The 25,229-nt window shown below is 33.9% G+C and overlaps 1 protein-coding gene across 4 annotated transcripts in view; it reads left to right on the top strand.

Annotated features, from left to right (window-relative positions):
• PCNX1 (pecanex 1) overlaps positions 1-25,229 on the top strand; it is a 173,674-nt gene that overhangs the window by 60,735 nt on the left and 87,710 nt on the right. The window contains exons 7-8 of one of the 4 annotated variants that reach the window (XM_032622114.1): positions 8,885-9,017; positions 14,987-15,171. The exons of 2 other annotated variants lie outside the window; for them this stretch is intronic. In XM_032622114.1, coding sequence (XP_032478005.1) covers positions 8,885-9,017; positions 14,987-15,171 — 318 coding nt within the window. The remainder of the gene's footprint in view (positions 1-8,884; positions 9,018-14,986; positions 15,172-25,229) is intronic. One more of the 4 variants, XM_032622115.1, reaches the window with a different exon arrangement.

Here is a 25,229-nt window from a genome sequence, read left to right on the forward strand (position 1 = left end):
GGTTTATGAGGAATTGTGCAAAATTTGATAGGTGATTTTATATTGTCAGTGTGTATTGGCCATTTTGTTTATTTCAGAGTTGTTTCTTGGTATTTCCTTCTGCCCAGAATAGTTTGCTTACTCTGTTTGGTTATTATGGAGTCTCATTCTTGACTAGAATCAGAAGAATGAAGTCCTGTGTTGCTAGTTAGCACATGGCTTTTTTATCCTCCACCTCATATCCTTTAATAAAGCTTATATCTTTAGTTTTAAAGTTTATAGTCTGTTGGTGTAGTAATGTTCAGTCTTTTATGAAAAGTTAAGCTGAGTTTTTTGTTTGCACAAACATTCTAAAACAAGGAACAAGCTTTTTCTCTCCAAGAGTTCTAATTTCACCCACAGTGTTTTAAAAGTCCATAATGTGGTAAACATTCTCTTCTTTTGGTATAGTTTCTAACAAAGATTAATTTCTAATGGGAATGTAAAAAAAAGATCTTTAGTACCTAAGGAGGAAACTAGTCTGTCAGACTTAAATATTGAGAACTAATTATATCTGAAGTTATAATCATTTGGTGACAATATAGTAATTAAATTCCCTCAAGTCTTTGATGTGGGTATCATTCTGTTTTTTATAAAAGGTCTGAAATGCTTTTAGTGATTTCTCACACAAATCATATCAGATATGTTCACAATATGCAAGAAACCATTGGGTTTTAAATTATAGCTTAATTTTTATTAAAGTTGTCATTAAAATAAATTTTAAGAGTGAATATGCAACGATAGAAAAATATTGCTGTTCTAAATATTGTTGAAATGTAAATACTAAAATATGTGTAAGAGCTATAGTAAATCTTATGTCTTTGTCTTTAAAATGCCATTACCTTTTCATAGGGACGTGGGGCGTTCTGTTTTTTAGGAAAAGTTATATGAAGGTCTTATTTGCTTCTCAGTGCTGATCTTTGACTAAGATGAGCCCTCATTTTTCGAGATTCCAGCTTTTGTTTGTGTTCTTATTTTTTTAAAATAAAACAAATCATCGACTGTTAATAAGAAACAAATAATGAAGTAAAAATTTCCACGCACTTTAGTGGAATAAATGTAATCATCTATGGGCTGTTAAAAAACATTTTTTGCCAAAGGAAGGCATTGTTGGGGCTATTTTTCTTTGAGCTTCAGTGTGTTTTAGAATAAAAATAAGATCAAAACTAAACTGCTTAAACGTATTGGATTTATATTTAGTTGGTTTTCATGACATTTTATTAGGGTCTTGTTTTGGCTTTTTGGATGATTGGTGGTAGTGGGAGGGGATATATTTTGGTTTTCATTATTTAAAAATTATATAGACTCCCAAGTACTTTGTAAAATTTATTAGATTGTTACTTCTTTTTGATAATTAGGAGAAATTTTTCTTGGCTATCTATTCTGCTTTACATACGCTACTCCTGAAATGTGTCAGCACAACAGAGGATACTGCTTGACCATTCACATGGCTATACATAAACCATAAGTAGATTTTATCCTAATGAATTTGGATGTGTTAATGAGCTCTCTGATGATTTCTTTTTGTCTTATCTTTAAGCTGAATGGGCGTTGGTCCTGTGGAAGGATGGAACTATGGAACTAAGGAAGTGTACTTTAAAGTAGTAAAATAAAATATTCTAAAGTAGCAGGTACCTAATACAGTGACATGGAGTCATACATCCTTGTTAGTATATGGGCTCATTGTAGTCGTGACTCTGGGAAAGCTGCTTGCCTTCTTAAGCCTTGGCTTCCTCATCTTAAAATGGAGATGATAGTAGTTTCTATCCCATAGGGGTTTGTTTTTTGTTTTTAATAGATCTTTATTGGAGTATAATTGCTTCGCGATACCGTGTTAGTTTCTGTTGCGCAACAAAGCGAATCAGCCACATGCATACACATGTCCCCATGTCCCCTCCCTCTTGAGCCTCCCTCCCACCCTCCCTATCCCACCCATCTAGGTGGTCGCAAAGCACCGAGCCAATCTCCCTGTGCTATGCTGCTGCTTCCCACTAGCTATCTGTTTTACATTAGGTAGTGTATGTATGTCGATGCTACTCTCACTTCGCCCCAGCTTCGCCCATCCTATAGGGTTTTTATGAGGACTAAAGGAGTTAATAGATGTAAAATGCTTACAACAGTGCGTGGCACGTAGTAACAGCTTAATAGTGCTGATGTTTCTATTTCACAGGCCAGTCTGTTACGCTACTCATATGTATCCTGTCCTTAAAGTTCAAGAAAATGATTAGATACAGAAATACATTAAAGATACTCTCATTGTGCCATTGTGAAACTCAATAATAGTAAAAATAAATAATCTGAATTCCTAATTTCTTACATAATACCAAAAAGAAAAATATTTTTATTAACATCTAATCTAGTAATATGGATTTTAATCTTACCTTGGCAGCAATATGTCATATAACTTTTCTTTTGATACTGAGTCACATAGCAAATGATTGTTTTCATAGGACGTCTCACCATTGATCTAGTACTTTGGTTAAAATTGGATTTCATCAGTAATGTTCTGTGATTGCTTAGGCTGAAAAATTTTATATTCAGGCTAAGACATTTTCTATTGATGATCTCTTGCTTTTGCATTTAATTTTTCTTTTATAATTATAAAGCATATCTTTAATAACTTATGACTAGTATTTTAGGAATAAAAAGTACAGACAAGTTATATATGATAGAAAATTATCCTGTTTTCTTTTGGGTAACTTAAACTTATATATTGCCTGATTCAACAGACTGTAAAGAGCAACCAGAATAGGAAGGTTTATATTCATTCTGTTATTCTTTGTATTTTTTTCTGAATTTCTGAACCTCTGTTTGAGAAAATTATTTTAAATGTAATACTTGGGTCACTATTTTATAAGCATGAAATAGGATCCTATTATAATATTTTTGTGTTGGGAACCAAAGATAATAGTCTTTTTTTAAGGGAATATCACTTTATTTAAAGAAAAGCCAAATCTTCTTGATAAATAGTTTATGAGGGTTTGTACTGTACATGTAAATTTGATCCCAAATATCATTGAAAAAAAAAAGACAAAGACCACTGAACAGACAAGAATATGTGGATTAAAGCTGGTTTATTTTACTGAATAGAGGGACTCTAAATTCTAAGAAACTTAATTTTCTGCTTTCCCAGTCAACATAGTAAGTGAGAAGAAGAAAATTAGTAGAAAGGGAGGGGTGCTTGTAGAGGCTAAAAATAATGACAGCAGAAGAAATGCACTGCTAATTCTACAGAAGCTGGAATAACCATACACACCAGTGCCAAAAACAGAATGGTGGGGAGTCATTAAATCCAGGGCAAACTATCTTAATTTGTTCAAGGACATCATAGTATCATAACTTAATGCTATATTACAGTATAACGCACTAATAAATGTATGTGACTAAGGAAAGATTGTATTATATTTAGTCTATATTGAGAAGAAAGCTTAGACATATAAAACCACATAGAAGAATGCTCATTAGATGTAGTAAGCAGGTTTGTATGCTTCAGTTACTTGAAAAAATTATCTTCTCTTAAAGCAGTGTCAAGAAAAGAGGTATTTTATTGATGAGGCAAATAAGGGTTTGTATATCAAATTCCCAAAACCAGCCCATTCTTTCTAGCAGCAGTAAAGTTCTGTATAAGGATTCAAACAGTTACATTTTAATACCACCTCTAATTACTAACTGGATAGTCTGGCAAGCCATTAAACCTGTGTCTCAATTTCCTCAATTGTGAAACAGTAATAATAACTGTTTAAGCATGTCTCACAGTTAATGATCAGACTCTAACAAGCTTCCATGTGTCAAGTGCTTTTTAGATTTATTATGAAAACGAAGACACTGATGCCATTTGTAAGGAAGTTTTCCTTTTCAAATATGTCACTTCAAATATATATTCTTCACTAATGATCCCTTGTTTTGTGAATCTCCTGAAAATATATTCAAAATTGTTTCTGAGTGCAGTTTTCCAGGAGAGAGGGTCTATCAGACCATTCACAAAGGATTCAAAAAGATTAGGAACCACCTATGAAAGTAAGTAATCCTTAAACTATATATCTTTTAGGAACTGTTCCTCAATGACTCCAGAGTATCATTTAACTTTGTCTACCCAACTGTATTTGTGTGACTGCCTGGGACTATGGAGAGTATCAATAAAGATATGCAAATTCTCTAACTCAAGATACAGCTAATAATTTTGTTGTTGTTTGCTACTGTTTGTTGGTTTACGTGTCAAATAGAGTAGACCTTTAAAATGTTTTCATAGACGGAAATTATTTTAATTGAATGAATGCTTAGAAGCTGTGCAGCAGATTCTTGTTCTTTGGCCTCCCAGAAAATGATGCTTGTAAGCATTTGTTTCTATATTAGAACAAAATCTTTGCATGCTGATGTTAGCCTCATTCTTCACGGACATGGAAAGTAAGAAAGGGAAAAGATGTTTAGATAAAATGGATTTCATGCCTAGACTAAAATATTTCCTTTAAAATATTTTTTGCAAAATCATTTGAATGTTCATTTCATCATATAGTAACTTAATTCTTAAGTAAAATAATTTTTACCTTGAAGAATATTTCAGTGTATTTCGGAATGTTTATATTTTAATTTTCTGAAATGTGTATATATTTGTTTTATACTTTCATCTTTTTTCCTTAAAGTGTTGGCTTAAACAGCTTGCTTCTGTGGTACCAAAACACACATTTTTATTTTCATGATCTTCCCAAATTTACTCCTTTTTTCCTACAATAGGCACTGCCCTCTGAAAACAACACCTTTCTTGAGCAGTGTCTTCTGTCTAAATTTTTATCAATTCATTTACAAGCCATTGAGCTATCACAAGAGGCCAGCCATAGCAACATGTAACAACTAGAAAGCAGCTTATTACATATGAATCCTTTCACTAAGCAGTCAGCTGTATGATTCTCATCATTTTTAAGTGGCATCTTTTTCTATATGTATTTTTGCTCATAACTTTCCAACTTTTGAGATACAATTGAACAATCCTCACCTCCTGCCTCACCACATTGTGTTCTTTTGTGCCATCCCAGTCATCCTGAAAGTATATTAGTGCCTTTAATGCTTTCCCTGTTTTTTAACAGACTAAAACAAACTGGAAGTCTATTGTTTTAATACCCCCATATTAAAAAAAAATAGTGCATTAAAATAATTCACTATAGAATGTGTAGAATTTTCCTTAATTCGTTGAGATAAATGGGAAGTAACGCCTTAGGCGGGAGGTGTGTATTTTGTTTTCTCTGTGGTCTTTAGGAATAGATCAGACCACAGCTGTCTAAAATATCTTTGGATATCTGTGCCTTGTGCATGAGAATGTTTAAACTTAATTGAATGATTGTATCACTACTCCAGAAATAGAGGTAAATTATCTGAAGTTATCTCTTAAACTTATGATCGTAATTCAGTCTCTTGAAGTCTTTGACACAAAGAAATAATTAGAAAGTCAAGACTCTTATAATTTTTTTAAAAATGTTAAAAAATTCACATTTGTCTAAATATATGTCCTTGAAAGTGCTTCGTATCTGTCTTGCCATTCATGGTTTTTGAATCACTTGAATGTTTGTGTTTTTTTTCTCCTTTACCGACACATGCATAAAATTTAGTTGTACCTAGAGTGCTAAATTTTTACTGTTTGCATTTTATACTCATTATTATACTAGTTAATTTTATTCTTTGCCAGGGGATACTGAGTTTTAAGCAATATCAACTTCAAAACCAGGTTTTAAAGTGTTTTCTCTCTCCTCTCTGGTTCCCTAGTTAAAAGATTTTGTTGTTGTTGTTTTCTTTCTCTTATAAATTTAAAGGATTCAAAAAGAGTTTTTTGTAGTTGGATTGTGGAAGTGAATTTTCATCAAGTAAGGCTGTAACTTATGTGACTGAGCATGCTTACAGCAAATGATCTTTAAGCTTTAGACACTTTTTCCCCCTCGGCTCTAATAGAACTGGACCCCCACTGGAACCTGTTCCAAATGGAAATGTTCTATATAAGTAGCACCTTCCCGGGGGGGCATGGTTTAATCTTATTTGTGTGACCATAAATAATAGCACAGTGTTTTCAGCTGAATGTGTGATCCTAGCTACTGTTAAACGGGTGGCTCTAGTAAACATTGAATATTCTTTTATCATTGGTTATTTATACCCTGAATATTACAGAGGATAACATGGGCAGTAATCAGAACTCCATTTTAATATGTTGTTCTATGGACGTCTAAACTTTTGATATGTTTCTAAAACTATTTTCTTAAGAAAATAATGTTAATAGTTATTTTGCAGATAACAAAATGTAAGTGGTATGTTACTAGCAAAAAAAAAAAAAAGTGCCTTCTGGAGAAGCCAAAGAACATTTTGACTACAAATGGACACTGTAGTTTTGTTTTTTTGTCCCAATACTATGGAATAACTAGCTTTTATTTTAAATTAACCCCATTAAGTCCTCAGTAGAAGGAAGCTAGTAAAGAAAGCTGTTTCCTATGTCCCTTCTTCCTCTTCTCAGTATTCAGTGATCATCTATTCCTTCTGAATAATTTTAGTACATTTTATGGATTAAATTATCCTCTATAAATTCTATCTGGGTAAATTTACTCTGTTATTTTGGTTGAAACAACATATCTAAAACTAGAAAGAATGTTTGAAAGTTTTTAAGAGAAGTGAATTGACCTGTAAATTGAGCAATAGTTTATTACAACAAAAGAATAGAAATCTTCAATATAATTTCAAAAATAAGTCTTGAATTGAGGTTTAAAATAGTGACTTAAAATTTCATAACCCAAATTAACCTTACTGACGTCTGAGAACCATTAATAGGTATACGAGTCATTCATCTAACTTCGCATTTCTTCTTTCAAGTGGCTTGTTTGCTTTGTTTTATCCTTCATCCAATGACTGCCATGCCAATATTATGTTTTCTTCTTAGTGACAGTGCTGGTTACTGTTTCCTTTGTTGAGGTCTTGGTTGTCAGGAATAGGCAAAGCACACAATATGCTCTGTAGGTTACAGTGACAAACAGGCATCCTTGACTCTAAATCAGCACCATACGATACAGTTTTCTGTGGTGATGGAAGTGTCTGTATCTGGCCACATGCAGCTGTTGAGCGCTTGAAATATGGGTCATGAATCTGGTAAACTGAACTTTCAATTTTCATTAATTTAAGTTTAAATAGCCATATATGGCTAGTGGGTACCATGTTGGACAGCACAGTTCTAAATAATCATTTAATCAGCATTATTTGTTCTCACAGGTCATATATAATTTTTGTATACATGAGCTTTTACATCACAAGTAACAGCCTTTTCACATTAAAGCAATTTTCAGTATATCACAATAAAACTGGTGAAAGAAAAGAAAAGAAGTATTAGCTCCGGGAGTCAAGTTTGGTTTGGATTCAAAGCCCCAAAGCCTAATTCTGATTTAGTTGTCTAACTTTAGAATGTCACTGGAGTGCATGAGCAGAAAAAGAAAGAAGGAAAATGTAAATTGTTGACCCGTTATTTGTGACTTACACTTCTTACCGGCAGAAGCTTGCCAAGTGGGTGAAATAATTCTGTGCTTGTCATCCCTTTAATAAAAGAACACATTGCCTAAAGATAGAGAAGTCCATGTCTTCTGGAGGTAATCCATATATTCCTAATTATAATGGATTAATTACACAAAGAAGGTTCACTGGGGCAGCCTGGGGAAGGGATAAAGGTGTAAACATTTGAAAGAATACTTTATTAAAATCAACATTTAAATTGATGGAAATGGCTGTTGCTAAGCAGAGTAATGATGAGAATTAGTAACGCCTTCAAAACGTCAAGAACACTTGTCAGAGAACTGAAGTCAAAATACAACATTGTTGATTTTGTAATCCATTTCATACTTGCTGAAAAGAAAGAAATTTTCATTTGTTGTAAAAAAAAATGTCGTCTGGACTAAGTTGTTTTGTCTTTATTCATATTTAGTATCAAAATACCCTTTCGCAAAATCAAAATGATTCTTAAAATATTTAGATCACTATAGGAAACAATTGTTTTAGATTCAAATGGATAAACATCATTTTGCGTTCTGTTTTAGAAACCCAAATCAGTCACGGTTTTATAAAATTTTATGTAATTCTATTAAGCCATAGTTTCGATTTTCTCATTGTTATATATTTGGTTTTCGTTTGTACTTTATTGCTTTTGGATTAAGCTATGGGTTTCTAATTTTTTTGGTGATATTTTGCTGACATTTGCTTCCTAGTGTTGAGGGGACCAGTGTGAGGGCACGGAGTTGAATAAAGTTTGATGGTAGCCAACTACTCTACAGTTAACATATACACACGCTACCTTGAATCGAGCATTTAAACAGCTAGTTGTGCAGTGTAGCAGGGCAGCAGCTGCATTTAATGCTGCCAGAACTATGGCACAGGGTAGTGTGAGACAAACTCACTGCCTGACTCCTCGCCATCACAGGCACTATCGCTGTTGCTTTTACTGTCTTCATGAAAGGAAGAAATTAATGCCCCTTTACCATTGGTTGGAACTGACACATAACAGTACTTTTAAGGCGGACTTCAAGGGCTAGTAGAGGAATATGGGACTAAATAAGACTTTTAGAAAAAGATTTAAAACAACAGAGATCTTAAAATAGAAAATTGAGGTTGAAGAGAAGCCGGTGAGGCCAGATAACATCAGAAACATTATTTTTAAAGAAACAGTTATCTTTAATCAAAAGGATTGTGTGTAGTCCCTGACTTCCCACCCTCAAAGTAGAGGGAACTTGACTAACTGAGCCAAAAGGTTTTCATAGGTTCACTGTTAATCTGTCGTATCTGGGGAGGACAGGCTCAGCTGCTGTTTACGCCTCTGACCTAGGCTCCTGTTTGACCTAAGTCTGTCTTAATGCAGCAGCACAGGCCAGCGAGGAGGCAGTGTCATTTCGCCGTGAACGCAGCACATTTAGGCGCCAGGCAGTACGGCGCCGGCACAATGCAGGGAGTAACCCTACCCCTCCTACATTGCTCATCGGATCACCCCTAAGGTATGGTATTTTAAAATTCCACCAAGCTTAGCATGCATGTAACAGACCTCTAACTTGTTCTGTCAGCCTCAAGAAAGCATTTATCAAATAGCTTTGTTTTTCTTTTTTCTTCCAGTTTCTCTCCTATACCGTACGCTTCTTTAGGCTTTCTCTGCATGTGACTGAGCTTATTGAATTATGCATGTCGTATATTGCATTATTTAAACAAAATGATCAGATTGGTTTAGCCAATTTTAAATCACAAAAATTATTTTAGGGCAGTTATAAAAATGTAAATAGAGGCCTTAAGTCAGCTTTTCATTTTTTTCCCTACACCAAATTAGTAATATTAATGCAGTATCTTTCCCGAACACCTTGAACAGTGTTCAGTATGAACAAATATGGACTGAGTGGTGAGCTTGTTGACGTCAGCCTGATAAACCAGTTTGATTATTTTATTTCACTAAAATATAATATATTTTATCTTGCATTGCTTGAAAATTAAACACCAGGACCTAGTAAATGACACGGAACTAGAATATTTAATTTTTGGTAACTTATGGTCAATTGGAGATACATATATATATATATATATATACAGATGTATATATTTGTATGTACATTTATGGTGAATTTCTCAACCTCTATAGTATGCTGAACAAAAAAAAATTATTTTTCCAATATTTCTAATTAGGAAAGCATCTATTTATAATCTTGGGAGTAATTTTTAATTGAAATTCTTAAGCTTTTTTATTCTCAATTATGTCAAATCTAATGAGCCTATGGCTTGAATTAGAAATATAAAAAAACCTATTCAAAAGACTTATGCTTTATTTAAAGAATACAAATATGGACGAAAATATATGTGCTTGCTTAAGCAGTGCGTATGTTATTATACCGTATGCTTTTATTAATCTCTTGTGTCCAAAAGCATCATTACCCAAATTATTTTACTACATTTTGAAATTCAAAAGGAAGAAAATTTGGTGAAATAACTGCTGTTGAATGCATGGTAGGTTTGAAGAGATAAATCCCTTCCCTTGTTAAAATCTTGTTCATGAAAGTAGCAAAATCCTTATATCTTTAAATCACTGCTTTATTTTATATTCCCCTTGGGATTTAAGACTTGATTGTTTTTCTGAGTTTTACATTACAATCAGGAACTTCATCTTTCATAGATCATGTTCCTAATTAATCCTGCAGTAATACATAATTTATAATGCAGTGTGGATTAGTTAAACCAATATTTAAAATATAAAAATGGGAAAGCAACCATTGAAAAGAAACATTTGGTCTAGAAATCTTTTTCTGAGTGCCTTTACTTTTTGTGAGCCCTCCTCTTCTATTTCCTTTGCTCCCTGAGGTAACTTGTTTTTGCTGATGGATTTGGGCTGTAGTCCCAACCTGCAGAAAGTGTTCACCATTTCATTTTACTTTTCCTATTTTGTGTTTTCTAACCTCTTCTTTTTTTCCCCTTGAATTATACTTGCCATAGACATATTCTTTGCTTACCTTCTCACTCCGTGTTGATATTTCTTAATCTTTTTTAACCTTTTTAGTCTTTAAAAATCCTTTCATTCTTTGGATCTCACTCACTAAACAAATGTAGACAAATTTGGTTTTTTTCTCTGCCTGGTGGAATATTAAAGAACTGTTCTAACTCCAGCCAACCACATAGGATTTCTCGATGTTTTTCTGAGGTTTTAAATACATCACCATTCAAATGAGGATATGCTGTGAGCCCTTTATTTGTAAAGGGCTGACATTAGGATTTTTGGAAAGTAGTCTTCCAATAATCAGTCAGCATGTAGATTTTGTTAAGGTTCCATGATATTTCCAGTACAAAGATTGCATGTATCTTAAAGAGGCTGACTTCATTATGAATGAAATAAGATAAAATTTAGCTGTGAGGAATTAGGAGAAACACCAATTGAATAAAACCATCTTCTTAAATTGCAGAAATATTCAGGTAAAGTAATAGTGGTATTCTCAATGTGAGTTACATAATAATCTCATATTTAAATAAATATGGGATAGCATGGTTATGCAAAACTTGAAAAACTTGTCAAAAAGAAATGGAATAGGTATGATAACACTTTAATTATAATTACTCTATAAATATCAGTAAAATCTACTAACTTATTTTAAAGTTTAATGAATAGTGTAAGTAATCGACAGTCTAAAAAGCAACTTGGTAAAGTATATGTCTCCAAAGATTGGGGGTGAATCATCAATTTCCTCACAAAGAGAATTTGCATGTATTTTTTATGCTTGTTAGAATATCCTATTTCAGAATTACTTTTTAAAGTTTTTTTGTTCATTAACTTAACCTTGTAGGCCCTTATTAATTCTTCCCAGTTACTAGAGATAAAAACAAAAATGAATATTTAAAAATTCTATGATAATATTAAGAGTTAGTTCTATATTTATCAGCCTAAATGTGGTATCTTTTAGAACTCTAGTTAATGGACTGGAATGAAAATAAATCATCAGTGCATTTGGGGGAAGGGAAAGAAGCTTTACTGTATTCTTAAATTTATTTATTTATTTTTATTTTTTATTTTTTGCGGTACGCAGGCCTCTCACTGTTGTGGCCTCTCTCGTTGCGGAGCACAGGCTCCGGACACGCAGGCCCAGCGGCCATGGCTCACGGGCCCAGCTGCTCCGCGGCATGTGGGATCTTCCCGGACCGGGGCACAAACCCATGTCCCCTGCATTGGCAGGAGGACTCTCAACCACTGCGCCACCAGGGAAGCCCTTAAATTTATTTTTTTGAATATAAGATTGAAAGACTTGTAATCAAATAAGGTCATAGTAATAACTGAGTCCATAATTGGAAATTCATATCATTTTGTGGTACACAGGAAGGAATCCACGAGATATTTGTTGCTTGTGTACTGTGTTCAAGATACTCTTCTGAGTGTTCTCTGGAATCTGGAGATTCATAGCAATAATGTGATCATACTCTTAGAGCTTATTGTTTAGTTGGGGAGATACATACAAAGATAACAGTGTAAGGCAGAATGTGTCAAATATTAAGTAAGTGGTACAGAGGAAGGAAAGACCAAGACCAACTATATTTTTTTATCATTTAAATTAGAAGAGTTAATTAATTAGTAAGACTGCGTGTCAGTGATGCTACTGATAATTAATGGTTTAGAAACCTAAATTTCTACCTTTTGCTGTGTTGTGAAATAGTTGCTACCTTTTCTGAAACTGATAGTTTTGATATATAATTGGTATTGTAAAAAAGATTAATTTTTGTCAATTATTAGTTAGCTTAAGGTGAAGTACCACCTCCAGGAATAGTTTTCCTAGCAATTTGTGCAAAAATAATACGCTTTTTTCTTGTTGAACGATTCTTGAAAACAGGAATTCAAGGGACATAAATACTTTTTGTCTAGCTTTTGATGTTCAGAAACTGGACATTTACAACTGCATAGATTTTGGCTAATTTTCTTTGTTTCTTTATTCTGGAGTTGATTTTCATGCATTGCCTAATATTTTGAAAACCTTTTATATATTGATATGTTGAAGATTAGTGTATTCTCAATACGTTCACATTAGAATACATCTAACTGCCGTATAGCACCTTTGTTTATGACTTTTAAGTGAAGAAATTGATGGAAAAATTTGTTGAGTATATATATACGTATATTATAAAATTTTGTCTTCTGAATCTGAAGGATCGTAGTACTTGAGCTACTCAAAATTTTCTCCCTTGTGAAATTTGGTCATTTTGGTAAGGTTTATGGATAACTTTAGATGGCTTCCAAGGACAGACTTACTATTTATAGTTATGACTTAAAAAGTTAGTGCCGGTAAGCATTGTAAGTGTTTTGCAGACTTATTTGTTTTTAATATGTTGCATACATTCCTGTGCTCTATTTAGATTATGTACTTTTTTTTTTTTTTTTTTTTTTGCGGTACGCGGGCCTCTCACTGCTGTGGCCTCTCCCATTGCGGAGCACAGGCTCCGGATGCGCAGTCTCAGCGGCCATGGTGGCTTACGGGCCCAGCCGCTCCGCGGCATGTGGGATCTTCCCGGACCAGGGCACGAACCCGTGTCCCCTGCATCGGCAGGCGGACTCTCAACCACTGTGCCACCAGTGAAGCCCTAGATTATGTACTTTTTATTGGCTCTAAAAGAAGCCTGAAAAAAAATTAATGTTTCAGGTAGTGGTGATTAACAGAACTTTCTGTGGTGGTGGAAATATTTTATAATCTGCGCTGTGCAGTATAGAACACACTAACTACTAGCTTCTGCTCACTCTGGTAGCTGTGGTAGCCATGGTAGCCACTAGCTGTGTTACGTAGCTCTTGAGCACTTGAAATACGGTTAGCATGAATGAGGAACTAACATTTTAGTTACTTTACTCATGTGTGGCTACTGTCTTAGACAGTACAGTTCCAGAGTGTGTTCTGTTACCATAACCACAGCTTTAAGCAATAAATGAAGTATTTTTTACTTAGTCTTATTTCATGGTTACAGTTGACCCTTAAACAACATGGGTTTGAACTGTGTGGGTACAATTACATGTGGGTGTTTTTCAATAATAAATACTATAGGATGACGTGATCCGTAATTGGTTGAATCTTTGGACGCTGAACCCTGTGGATAAGGAGGGGCACTATAAGTTATACGCGGATTTTCAACTCTGGAGATTCGGCTCCCTAACCCCCGCGATGTTCAAGGCTCAACTCTACTTCAAATTACAGCTCTTTTCCCAGTCTGCAGCAGGATTAGTCTTGTTTTATAGACATCAGAGAAACCGCTGCGTTTAATTCAAAGGATTAGAGAGAAGTTGATACTCATGAAAATGATAAAGTTACTGAATAAGGCCATTCTAAGTAGCATACTTCTTTTAATTCCTAAAAGGTCTAATAATAGTGCAGAGTTGCATTGAACATTATGTAGAGAACGACATATAATAATTATACTCAGAGTGTTTTCATGAGTTTCATCAGTTTAAATTTGAGTGTTATACTAAGAAAGTTAAAATTCATAGTGTTTTAAAATATATATAAACATAAAATGAGTTAAGAATATAATATAGTTTCTTAATTTTATCTAATTTTTAGATAACTTTAATAACATTTATAATCACAAAATACTAAGTATTTTTAAATTTTTGTAAAATTCAGAAAAGACTATAATATCCCTTGAGAAATTACTGGTTTCCAAATTATTTTTATGGTTTTGTAGAACGATGGGCTCTTGTAATGAAACTTTGGTATGAATTGGAAAAGATAAGAACAAAATTCACTAAGGGAGCATAATCATTTTAACTAACACCTGTATATAAAGCCTGTGGCCTTATTTCAGAACTGTGTAGGCTTTTGATAGAAAAAACACTTTATATATGAATTATATTTCTTCTAGCATCTCAGCAGTCATTTTTATTTCACTTGATTGGGTCACTGTTTTTTATTCTGGTTTTCTTCACTAGTTTGTGATTCTCTTTTGATTCAAAATTGTCATCTTGGTTGCATTTGATAAAGATTCTTTGGTTTTCAAGTGCATAGAAATTTTGTCTTATTGTGAATTTGAGATGCCAGAATATTTGAAAGAACAATTCTAGAATAATTATATCAAGGTTATTTATAAAAATGCATATTGAACTAAAAAATAGGTTTTTTCTATGAGGGACCAGCTACAACCTACATATATTTAGTGTACTTGTGACTCTTCTTTGCTACTTTTTTCCTTATACTAGAACTTTGTTGTCTTGAGGTGGAAAGGTGTCACAGATTGGTTGCTTTACGTATACATAGAATTTTTTCTGTGTTCATCACCATGAATCAGATTTCTAAAGACCAGAAATTTTAAGCTGGCAGTATGATCTGCATATTTTACAAAGTTTGTTGGCTCTTTCTTAGGTTACATTGAAATCTTTTTTTTTTTTTTAATTAGTTTTCTATATTGACTTCTAGCTCTTGTTTTCTCTTTTCTTCCCTGTAATGTCTCCCCAATCCATGTTTTTTCCTAGCCTTCAAGATGGTCAGCAAGACCAGCAGTCCACAGCCCAGGTCAAAGTCCAGTCCCGCCCCCCTTCCCAGGCTGCAGTGCTCAGTGCTAGTGCCTCCTTGCTGGTGAGAAATGGGAGTGTCCACTTAGAAGCATCACATGACAATGCATCTGCTGTAGGCGGCAGCAGTTTGCACGATGAACTTGGTACGCAGGCCTTATATAATCTTGGTGACGTAAAACTTTGATGTGGCAGATAATGGGTAACAATGATTACACTTCTCTCCTGAGATAGCTTCATTTTGGAACTATGCATAAGAGCACTTTTTTTTAGGATTTGCCCTGTGTATAAGGAAAATTTGATATTTGCTTTTCCCTTTTCTGTTTCTTTTAACTCTTACTCTACATTTTCTTTTGAGCATGTCCGTTATTAATGGTAAAGTATTAATAAATGTTCATGCTTTACTGTCCTGTTATAACGATTTGGGCAATTTTATTATTTCTTGGCATTTGTACCATGTGGTGAAATGTTGAGTTTTAAAAAATTATTTTGATTGAACCTTAATTTCTCTGAATTCTCTGCTGCAGGAAAGGCAAAAGTACTTTCTAATGGCCTATTACTGTATAATCTTTCTTTTAAGTATTCTATATTTTACTTCAATGTCTATCATCTGAAATAGGACTTACTATAATTCTAAATGCAGTATTCTGAGGACATGATGGCTCTATACCACTATCAAATGACTTTATAAAGTTTTTTCTTTTTCCTGTTAATACATCTAAAAATAGAAATATAAGTTATTAAATAGTTAATTCTCAGAGAGGTGGTATAGTTTAAAGCCTCAGTAGTGCCTTAAAAAGACAGTATTTTATACTGGTTTGTTTTCTATTTCTCTGTCCAGTTCAGCTCTCTCGTGCTCAAAATGCAGATTAATAGCAATTTAAGTAAATATAATGAAGAAGAAAATCCTGTTATTCAGAAATACATATTTCAAAGTATTATATTTGCTTATTACTGTGATTTTGTTTCTCCATATTATAACTGTCTTTCACTTATAAAGAAGATAATTTAGTTGATGCTTTTACTAGAAGGATGGATGGTATAGGGTGCCCAAAATAGGTATGATAAAATTTCATATGCTATTTATTGACTCTTTACCCATTTTGTAAAAACTCTTAGTTACAGAGAGAATTAGTAAGTATTAGATATGCATATTGATGAAAATTGTCATCTTTAGCAAATCTTATAGAAAGCTGAAAATGGTCGTCTGAGGTATTTATACATTAGAATGTACGGTGATTTCTAAATAAAATGAGAAGGCAATAAAACATTTTAATTTTAGAGTGCTTTTGCTTTTGAGTTTGTAATTTGAAGAGGGCAGGGAGTCTATAAAGAGGGTGTTTGAGAAGAGTAAGGTAAACTTTAATTTAGTTACTTGCTTTGACTGAAAGTAGGGATGCTTCCTTAGTTGCAAATATATTGAGTAAATAGTATCTTTTTATTGACATTTCTCTTGGGTTAACCCAAAGTTCCTATGAACAGAGGACTTGTCAATTTGTATGTGTAAAATTACAGTCACTATCACCATTGTCCATTGATCATTTGGTAGTAGATTAGCTAAGCTTAGTTTTAATCCATTTTGGATTTTTAAACTCTTGTCAGATGAAGAATAAATTGAACCAGTAGGTGGTTTTCCTTTGTAAAAATTCTTAATTTGCTCAGAAAACTTGCTAAGCAAGGTTTAGTTATAAAGTTCCATGCTTAAACCACATGCAGATTATTGAGAATATGTACATATCAATTTAGCATCTACTGGTGAATATTCAGGATATTCTCTTAAAATTTGGATTTTATCTTTTGTGTTAACTGCTTTCTGATAGTTCTTGGCCTGTGGTAATTGAATGTTGCCAAATTGAATGCTTAGTAATAATTAGCACAAAACACACAATCAATGGACAGTGTATACCTGTTCGTTTCATAGCACATAAGGTTGGCCAAAACAGATTCTAAAAATGAACTGCAGCTGAACTTGAAGGAATTGGTGGACACTGATTTTTTAATATATTCCACTAGAATATTTTTGTTGCATAGTTTAATTTTCTACATGATTTTAATTAACAATTTTGTGTGAATGAATTTGGATACTGTATACTCAAATATGTTGAAGTTAGCCATGATATTCCCTGAAAGTATGGAGTATTTACAAAGGATTGCTTCCTTCCAAATTTAGCTTCTTCAACTGAAAATTTTAAATGTATAATTTTTACATGTGAAAATTTATAAATACACATAATACATTTATATAACACACTCATACACATACACACTCAAACTTACATATATCCACTTATACATGTTTGGATGCATATAAATGTTTTTATGTGTATACATGTATATGTTGTAATTGTGCGTTTACTTTTTAAAGTGAGGAATATTAGCCTTTCTTGATTAAAGGAAACTTGCAGTCAGGCATTATTTAATTCCAAGCCTAGGTAGTTTTCCTTAACTATGTTTTTGACATTTTTACTCTGTGGTGTCATAATACATAACCACATCCATTTCCTATAATAAACCCTGAGAATCCTTATTTTTCTGTTGCATTTTATCTAGCATTTCAAGATTATCAGGTAGCATTGGACGTGGTGGAAAAGTTCATTGACGATGGCATTATAAGGTTTTATTAGTAGCTTAATCAGCAGAGAAAAATACATTTTCATCATCCATTTTCCACAGGCATAATAATTGTTCATCATAATTTTAAAAACTGAATTATAAGTGTATAATTTAGAACCTGGTTGGAAAAATTTGGATGGCTTCCTTTCTCATTTCTAGACTTCATTTCCATGGAAACTTTGTTTAAATAATTATGTAAGTGATGGGTAAGTTTTGAAGTTAAAATCTTTGAAAAGGAAATTACTATCGAAGAATTTCTCAAATCCTTCAATGTAACATGTTATTCTTTTTGTAAAAACCACATTCTAAAGGTTAATTTTCTTTTTATCAGCCTTTTGTTGAACTTACTTGCAGTTGATTTCATACTATAGTCTGAATTAAACTGCAGTTTTACTAAATAAAACAAGCTTTTGCTTATTACCCAGGTAAGTCACACAAGAGACAGTTTTTATGTTAATCCTGGCTTCCGCTTGTGAATTAAGACTAATAAATTGATGTAGTGATGAAACAGGTTATTATAATTGATAGTTAAGCTCTTAATATATATCACATCTCAGAGGAAGTATTCTAGATGGGATCAAACAGGAAAATTTGTCTTTTTTTTTTCTGTGTATGAAATTAGTGGTGGTGAGGATATGTTTTGAGAAGTATATATAAAATTATTTTCATGTGAAAAATAAAAATACTGTTACAGGCAAGAAATGAGGACAATAGAGTTCTATGTTTATCAAGACATAAATGTAAAATATATAAATATCATAGGTAGTGTTCCTCTGAATTTAAGACTTTCTTAATTTCATTAATGTATTAGAGGTTTAAAGAGTAATGAATTGATTTTTCTAAGGTTTTTTAAAAATTTCATTACTGTACAAGTATTTACAAAGAAGGTATTCTTTCTGATAATCCGCTTTACTACAGAACTTATTACCTTGAAAATGTGATCAGCTCTAGAAAAAGATTTAATGGAAATCTGGCAACACCCTATTGACCTTCTTAAGCAGTTTCTAGCAGCTATGCGTTATTAAGGAGAAATACAATTTGGAGGCTTTAAAATTTTTTTTTTTTAAAAAGCGGAGACTCAGATGATCTATAATACTTTCAGTGATTTTTATGTTAGTCTTAGTGTTTAAAATAGATTATATTATTATGGACTACTCTGTAACATTTTGGGCTCTGTCATTAAGTACTTCTCATTACTATAAATACAAAGTCAAGATGGCTTTAAAGGGACCTTGGAGTCCATACTTAAGTCTCCTGTGTTATGGTAGATCTTTTTCATTCATCTAAACTAAAAGTTATATTCTTTTTTGCAACAACCTTGATCTTACCCTTTATTGTTGTTTTTGAATACAAATTCTATTTTTTGGACCTTTTTGCAGGGGAGGGCAACACAAAGTATTTATTTATTTAACATCTTTATTGGCGTATAATCGCTTTACAATGGTGTGTTAGTTTCTGCTTTATAACAAAGTGAATCAGCTGTACATATACATATATCCCCATATCTCCAGTATTTATAAATGAAAGTAAAATGTTTATTTTTATGGAAACAGTAAAAATGCTTCATTATCTCTGGAAGGAAGAAGTATTAAGAATTTAGGGGGATGTATTCTATTTATACTTTTTGGTGTAAGGATGGGAAGAGCATGTTCTAATACAAGTTTACAAATACTGGAAAATAAAATGAAGAAAATTAAGTCATCTGCAGTCTTACCACTCAGAGATAGTCACTATTAACATTTTATTTTTATTTCCTTTCTTTTTTAATGCATACATGTATATGCTTTTCTAACACAGAACTGGGATGATGTTGTATGACTTTTATGTCACGGTATGAGTCTTGCTTCTTGCTGTTTTCTCTTAGCACATTTGAACATTTATTCATGTTGTTTTTTAACTTATTCTTAAGAGACTGCGTAATATTTTATCACTGAGAGCTACATGAAAGGTAGTGTAGAATAGTGAACTCTAGAGTTAAACTTCCTGGCCTCAAATGCGAGCTCTACCACTTCCTAGCTGTGTGACCTTGGACAAGTTATTTTCTCTCCCTGTGCCTCAGTTTCCTCATGTATCAAAGTGGGGGACAGTCATAATACTTCATAGGTTTGCGGTGAGGATTATACCTATTAAAATATTGAAAGCAATTAGAACAGTGCCTGGCAATAGTAAATTACATAAATAATCATCACCATTATTGTTAACATTATTATTTATTACAATTTATTTAACCAGTTAATTAACCCCATTGTTAGTCTTCAAGATGATTCCTGATATTTTCTATTGTAATAAACACTCTGCTGAACATCCTTTGCACAGCCCTTTCTGTACAGCTGTGATTATGTCCTTAGGACAAATACAGTGAAATGGAATTATCCGTCAAGGGGACTTTGATGAATACTCTTAATTGCTTTATGGAAAGCTTGTTTACACTTTATCTGGCAGGGTTTGAGAGTGTCTGTTTTATCCCCACAAATATTAAAATTAAAAATAAACCTAGATAAATTTTATCTACTCTAACTGTCATTTCCTGGAAATGCTCAGAAGTTTATCATTGTTACTGTGGAAAGACTACCGGCATATTATTTTTAAAAGTTTGGGATGCTTGAACTACTCTAGGAATTTTACAGTAGATAACAGAGACTGGTTGAGATATCTGATTTGTCACTTGCCAGTCTGTGTTGTAAAGAATTCATTGAAGCACTATATTAACTGCTTCCTAACGTTAACATTCTTAAGATTCTAAATTAAATTTGACTAGTATGTGCATTAGTTAGAATATAGGTAGAGTCTTTAATGGAGAGACCTGCCCTCCCTCATCCCCCATCAGTGACTGAAATTAGAGAGAAGTTTACATTTCTCTCATAACAGTCTGTTGGGAGCTGTCCCTAGCAGATGGGTTGGTTCTTTTATCTTCCACATATGGCTTCCCTGCTTGGTCCACAGTGACTGCTCCAGTTGTTGACATTTCCCCCCAGACAGCAGGGTAGTGGGGAGGGTGGTGCTAAAAAATGGTCAAGGACAGCTAGCCTTTATCTTTCAGACTGTGACTTGGGAAACGTGCCTGTCACTTTCTCCTGCCTTCCATGGGCTCATACATAGTCACGTGGCAACTTCTAGCTTCAGGAGAAGCTGGGAGAGGTCTCTAAGTAGATAGACATAGGCTCAGCTGAAATTCAGCGAGGGGAAGGTCCTATTTTTAAAAGGGATAAGGACAAGATGCATACTGGAGGCCAGACATCAGTCTTTGCCACAGTAAGACAATAAACGCTTCAGATCAGTAAGATTAAGATCAATGACCAGCTAGAAAAGTTGAGAGTTACAAGTAGCTTGCAATTATGGGCAAACAGCTCAACTTTGCTCATAATTTTTAAAATTGCAAATTAAAAATAGGATTATGATATTTTTCATCTACTGAATGTGTAGTGATGTCCATTGTTGGAAAGGGTCTGGTGAAATAGTCCACTACAAGATTGAACATTTTTGGAGGGAGGTTTAGAAAAATAGACCAAAAATGCCAATATATTTTAATCCACAAGTTTCACAAAAATGCAAAGATATATGTACGTGGATATTCATTGTAGCATTGCTTGTAATTTGGAAAACTGTAAACAATCTAAATGTCTGTTACTAGAGAAACCCTGATGTATTATTCATGAACATAACTGTAATGTTCAGAACTTGATATATATGTGTTATCGACATGAAAAGGTAAGCTATTTAGTAAGCAAAAGAAGTAAATTTTAGAAAGTGCGTATGAATAGAATGATCCATTTGTTTTGGGACAAAATGTAGATAAAAATTGTTCAGAAGAACACAGAAACTGCTCTTGGCAGTGGCTTTCTGTGGGGAGTGGGGAACTTTCTTCGTTTTATATACTGCTTTTGAATCTTTCGGTGCGTCATATTTTTAAAATGAAACACAAAAACAAAACAACAAATGTCACTCATTCTCCAGAACCTTGATTAGTAACTTGTGGGAATTTCACTGACTACATGCTGTCTCATGTTCATCCATCTACTTGGTCTTTTACCTGACTAGTCTTTCTTTTCCTTGTTTGTTTTTAAATCAGCTTTGTTGACATATAATTTTGGCATGATAAATTGTGTTCATTCAACATGTACAATTTGGTGAGTTTTAACAGATGTGCACGTCTGTGAAATCCCACAGTCAAGATACAGAACATTTTCATTATCTTCAAAAGATTGTGCCCCCGTTGCAGTCCGTGCCTCCTCTGCTCCTGGCCACAGGCATCCACTGTGTGCTTTATGTCATTATGTTTTTCCTCTCCTAGAAGTTCATATAAATGCAGTCACACAATATGTCGCCTTTTGTGTTTAGTTTTGCACTTAGCATGGTGCTTCTGAGATTCATTATGTTGTTAGCAGTATGTTCCTTGTTGCTGTGTATTCATTCTATGAGCTTACTATATATTTTATATTCATTCATTTGTCAATGGACAAGTTTGTGTTGTTTCCAGGTATTGGCTCTTGTGAATAAAATGTCTAAAATGTTTTCAAAAGTAATTTTATATTCCCTCCTGCATGTATGAGTTCCAGTTGTTCCCATTCTTGCTGACATTTGCTGTTTTTGGCCTTTTAAATGTTAGCCCTAATGGGTGTATAACGATATCTCATTGTGGCTTAAATCTACATTTCTCCTGTGAGCAGGATGATGAGGATGCTTTGGTGTGTTTATTGACTATACATATTATATATCTTCTGTGAAGTGTGTCCAAATCTTTTACTCAGGTTTAAAATCAAGCTGTTTGTCTTATTATTGACATTTAAGAGTTCTTTTGATATTTTAGATACAACTAATGTGTCAGATACAAATTACAAATATCTTCTCCCATTCTGTGACTTTTTTTTGTTTATTTATCTAATCATTTGTAATGTCATCAATGTCATTGTTATGGATTATTTTACCAAGATGAGGAGGACTTGCCCTTTTGAAGGAGATGTGAGACGATGAAATTATATCAGAATATGAACTTGTACATTCACTTCTGGAAGGTTCACCTGATCTGGGGATTCCACTTATTGAACTGACATGTTGTGTTAAGTCAGAACTAGCGAACAGTGACCATGGCAGTAAAATAGATCAGTATGTGAATCTCTTTCACTGTTACCAAGCAATAGACTTTATCTGTCTTTTCTTACCAGTACTCAAAAGCTCTCTTCTAAACCAACCTCTTTCTTCTCGTTTCTACCCTTTTTCTTATTCTTCTCCTGTTTTAAAAACCTAGCACAGCATTGCCCGTTCTAGGAAGAAGGGCTGGTTGTCAGTGTTGAACAGGAGCAATATAGTGACTTGATTTCCATTTAGCACGAGAATTAAAGAGATTTTATAAGAGTAAGGCTTTTGGTCTAGGACAGGGATTGGCAAACTATGGCCTGGTGACTGTATCTAGCTTGATGCTTGTTTTGTAAATAAAGTAAATATTTATTTTATGTGTTTTCTGTGGCTGCTTTCACGCTACAATGGTAGACTCGAACTGTTGCAACAGAGACCGTCTGGCCCACAAAGCCTAAAATATTTATTATCTGTCCCTTTACAGAAAAAGTTTGCTGATCCCTGGTCTAGCGAGAAACAGGTCCGTAAACCTGTAAGCAGCAGTAAAATGAGTCATTTCTGTCTGGGTGAAAACTCATGTTTCCTCAGAGACTCACAGGCACCACTCATAATAAGGGGGGTGCTATCCAAGAAATTGGAACTTGTCAAGGCCTTCTCTCTCAGAAGTGTCATGTATTCACTGGAATGGCATTGTGAGCCCAATACTCATCACCACCAGAAAAAGACACTTTCCGTAGAGTACTCAGGTTCGTCATAGAGATGTGTGCAGTCCCCCAGTTGTCTTCTAAAAACACTGTAAAGCTGCCTCCCTTGTCTCCATCTCTCTTTGCTCTTGTAGGCCCTCCTTGCGCTAAGAACAATGCTAGAAAAGTGAGAAGTCAAGCAGTGTATCAGGGTTAGGCTTGGAGAATGCAGAATGAATGGGGGTGTAGGGTGGGGATCTACAGAAGGAAATCGTCCAAGAAATGTAAGAGGCCTTCTTTGTCGTTGGTGCTAGGAAGATTGGAAGAACCCTACGGATGATTTGTCCTTCTGGTAACCACCTCTTTCTAAGATAAATAAGTGAAATGAGAGTGACATTAAGAATGCATTAAGGGTTTCTCACAATATTAACTGAACTTTGTGCTACGTGGTGAGGATTTTTATTGATAGGACTAATTAGAGAAGCTCATTAATTTCTGTGTCTTAACAGTGTTCTGCCAGTGTTTATTTTGGTTTTTTGTTTTTTAATTAATTCATTTATTTTTGGCTGCGTTGGGTCTTCGTTGCTGCGCACGGGCTTTCTGTAGTTGCGGTGAGCAGGGGCTACTCTTCGCTGTGGTGCGCGGACTTCTCATTGTGGTGGCTTCTTTGTTGCAGAGCACGGGCTCTAGGTGCGCGGGCTTCAGTAGTTGTGGCTCGCGGGCTCTAGAACGCAGGCTCAGTAGTTGTGGCGCACGGGCTTAGTTGCTCCGGGGCATGTGGGAACTTCCCGGGCCAGGGCTCGAACCCTTGTCTCCTGCGTTGGCAGGCGGATTCTTAACCACTGCACCACCAGGGAAGTCCCCAGTGTTTATTTTGAATTTGTGACTTCAGGGAAATGCTTCAAGTGTCCTTGTTCCTTAAATCAGTATTCGGTTTTACTTATCTTCTTGTTCATCACTTATGTATTGACCTGTGGTTACTGGAAATTCTCCCACCTCAAGAAAAATAGGGTTTTGTGTAATTAAATTGAATTTTTGAAGACAATAGCAGTCATTATTGAATATTTGAAACAGAAATACCAGGTGCCTTAACTTTTCTTTATCTTAGAGATGCTATATCATGGCCAATGTCATTATTAAGTCTGAAATTCCAGCCTCCAATCTTGTTTGTCAGAAATTAATGTTTTTCTTTTAAAATCATGACAGAGCCATACTGTTAGAGATAATTAGTTATGACCTGGGAGTTGAATTATGAGGAGATAACTTAGTTTATAATCATAATGCATGTGAGGAGGACATATTTCATTGATGTTTTACCTTCTTCCCAGTTAATATTCATTAGAAATAATATTTAAATGGAAGTATTTTTCTAAATACAGAATACTTATTAAAATAGGGTTATTAATAAGGGCACATTTACTTATTAGTTCAGAAAGGTTAACTGTGATTATGGTTTTAATCTCAAATGAGGTATATGTCAAGTTGTTAGGTTTGCTAAGAAGATTTGTACAATTTAAGATATTATTAATTTTTATAAACCAATAGCAATATGTACTTATTTCTGTTTTGGTTATTTTTGAAGATGTCTTTAGTAGATTATTATATTCATATATTAAAATGTTACTAAGTTTTTCTCTGAAACCTTAAGCTAAACACTTTTTAGTGTAGTTTTTTTCTGAATTATCTTCTGAATAAAATTTGTTACTTCTGAAGTGCTGTCAGCTGCCAAGCCCAAAGATGTAAGAGGGACATAGGATCTGTTCTTTTGGTGGAGTTGAGTTGGGACTACACCGTGAAGCCTTAATACCAAGTTAGTTTGTTCTGATATATGACAT

Source organism: Phocoena sinus, chromosome 2 (genome assembly GCF_008692025.1).
Source record: "Phocoena sinus isolate mPhoSin1 chromosome 2, mPhoSin1.pri, whole genome shotgun sequence".
NCBI lineage: Eukaryota > Metazoa > Chordata > Mammalia > Artiodactyla > Phocoenidae > Phocoena > Phocoena sinus.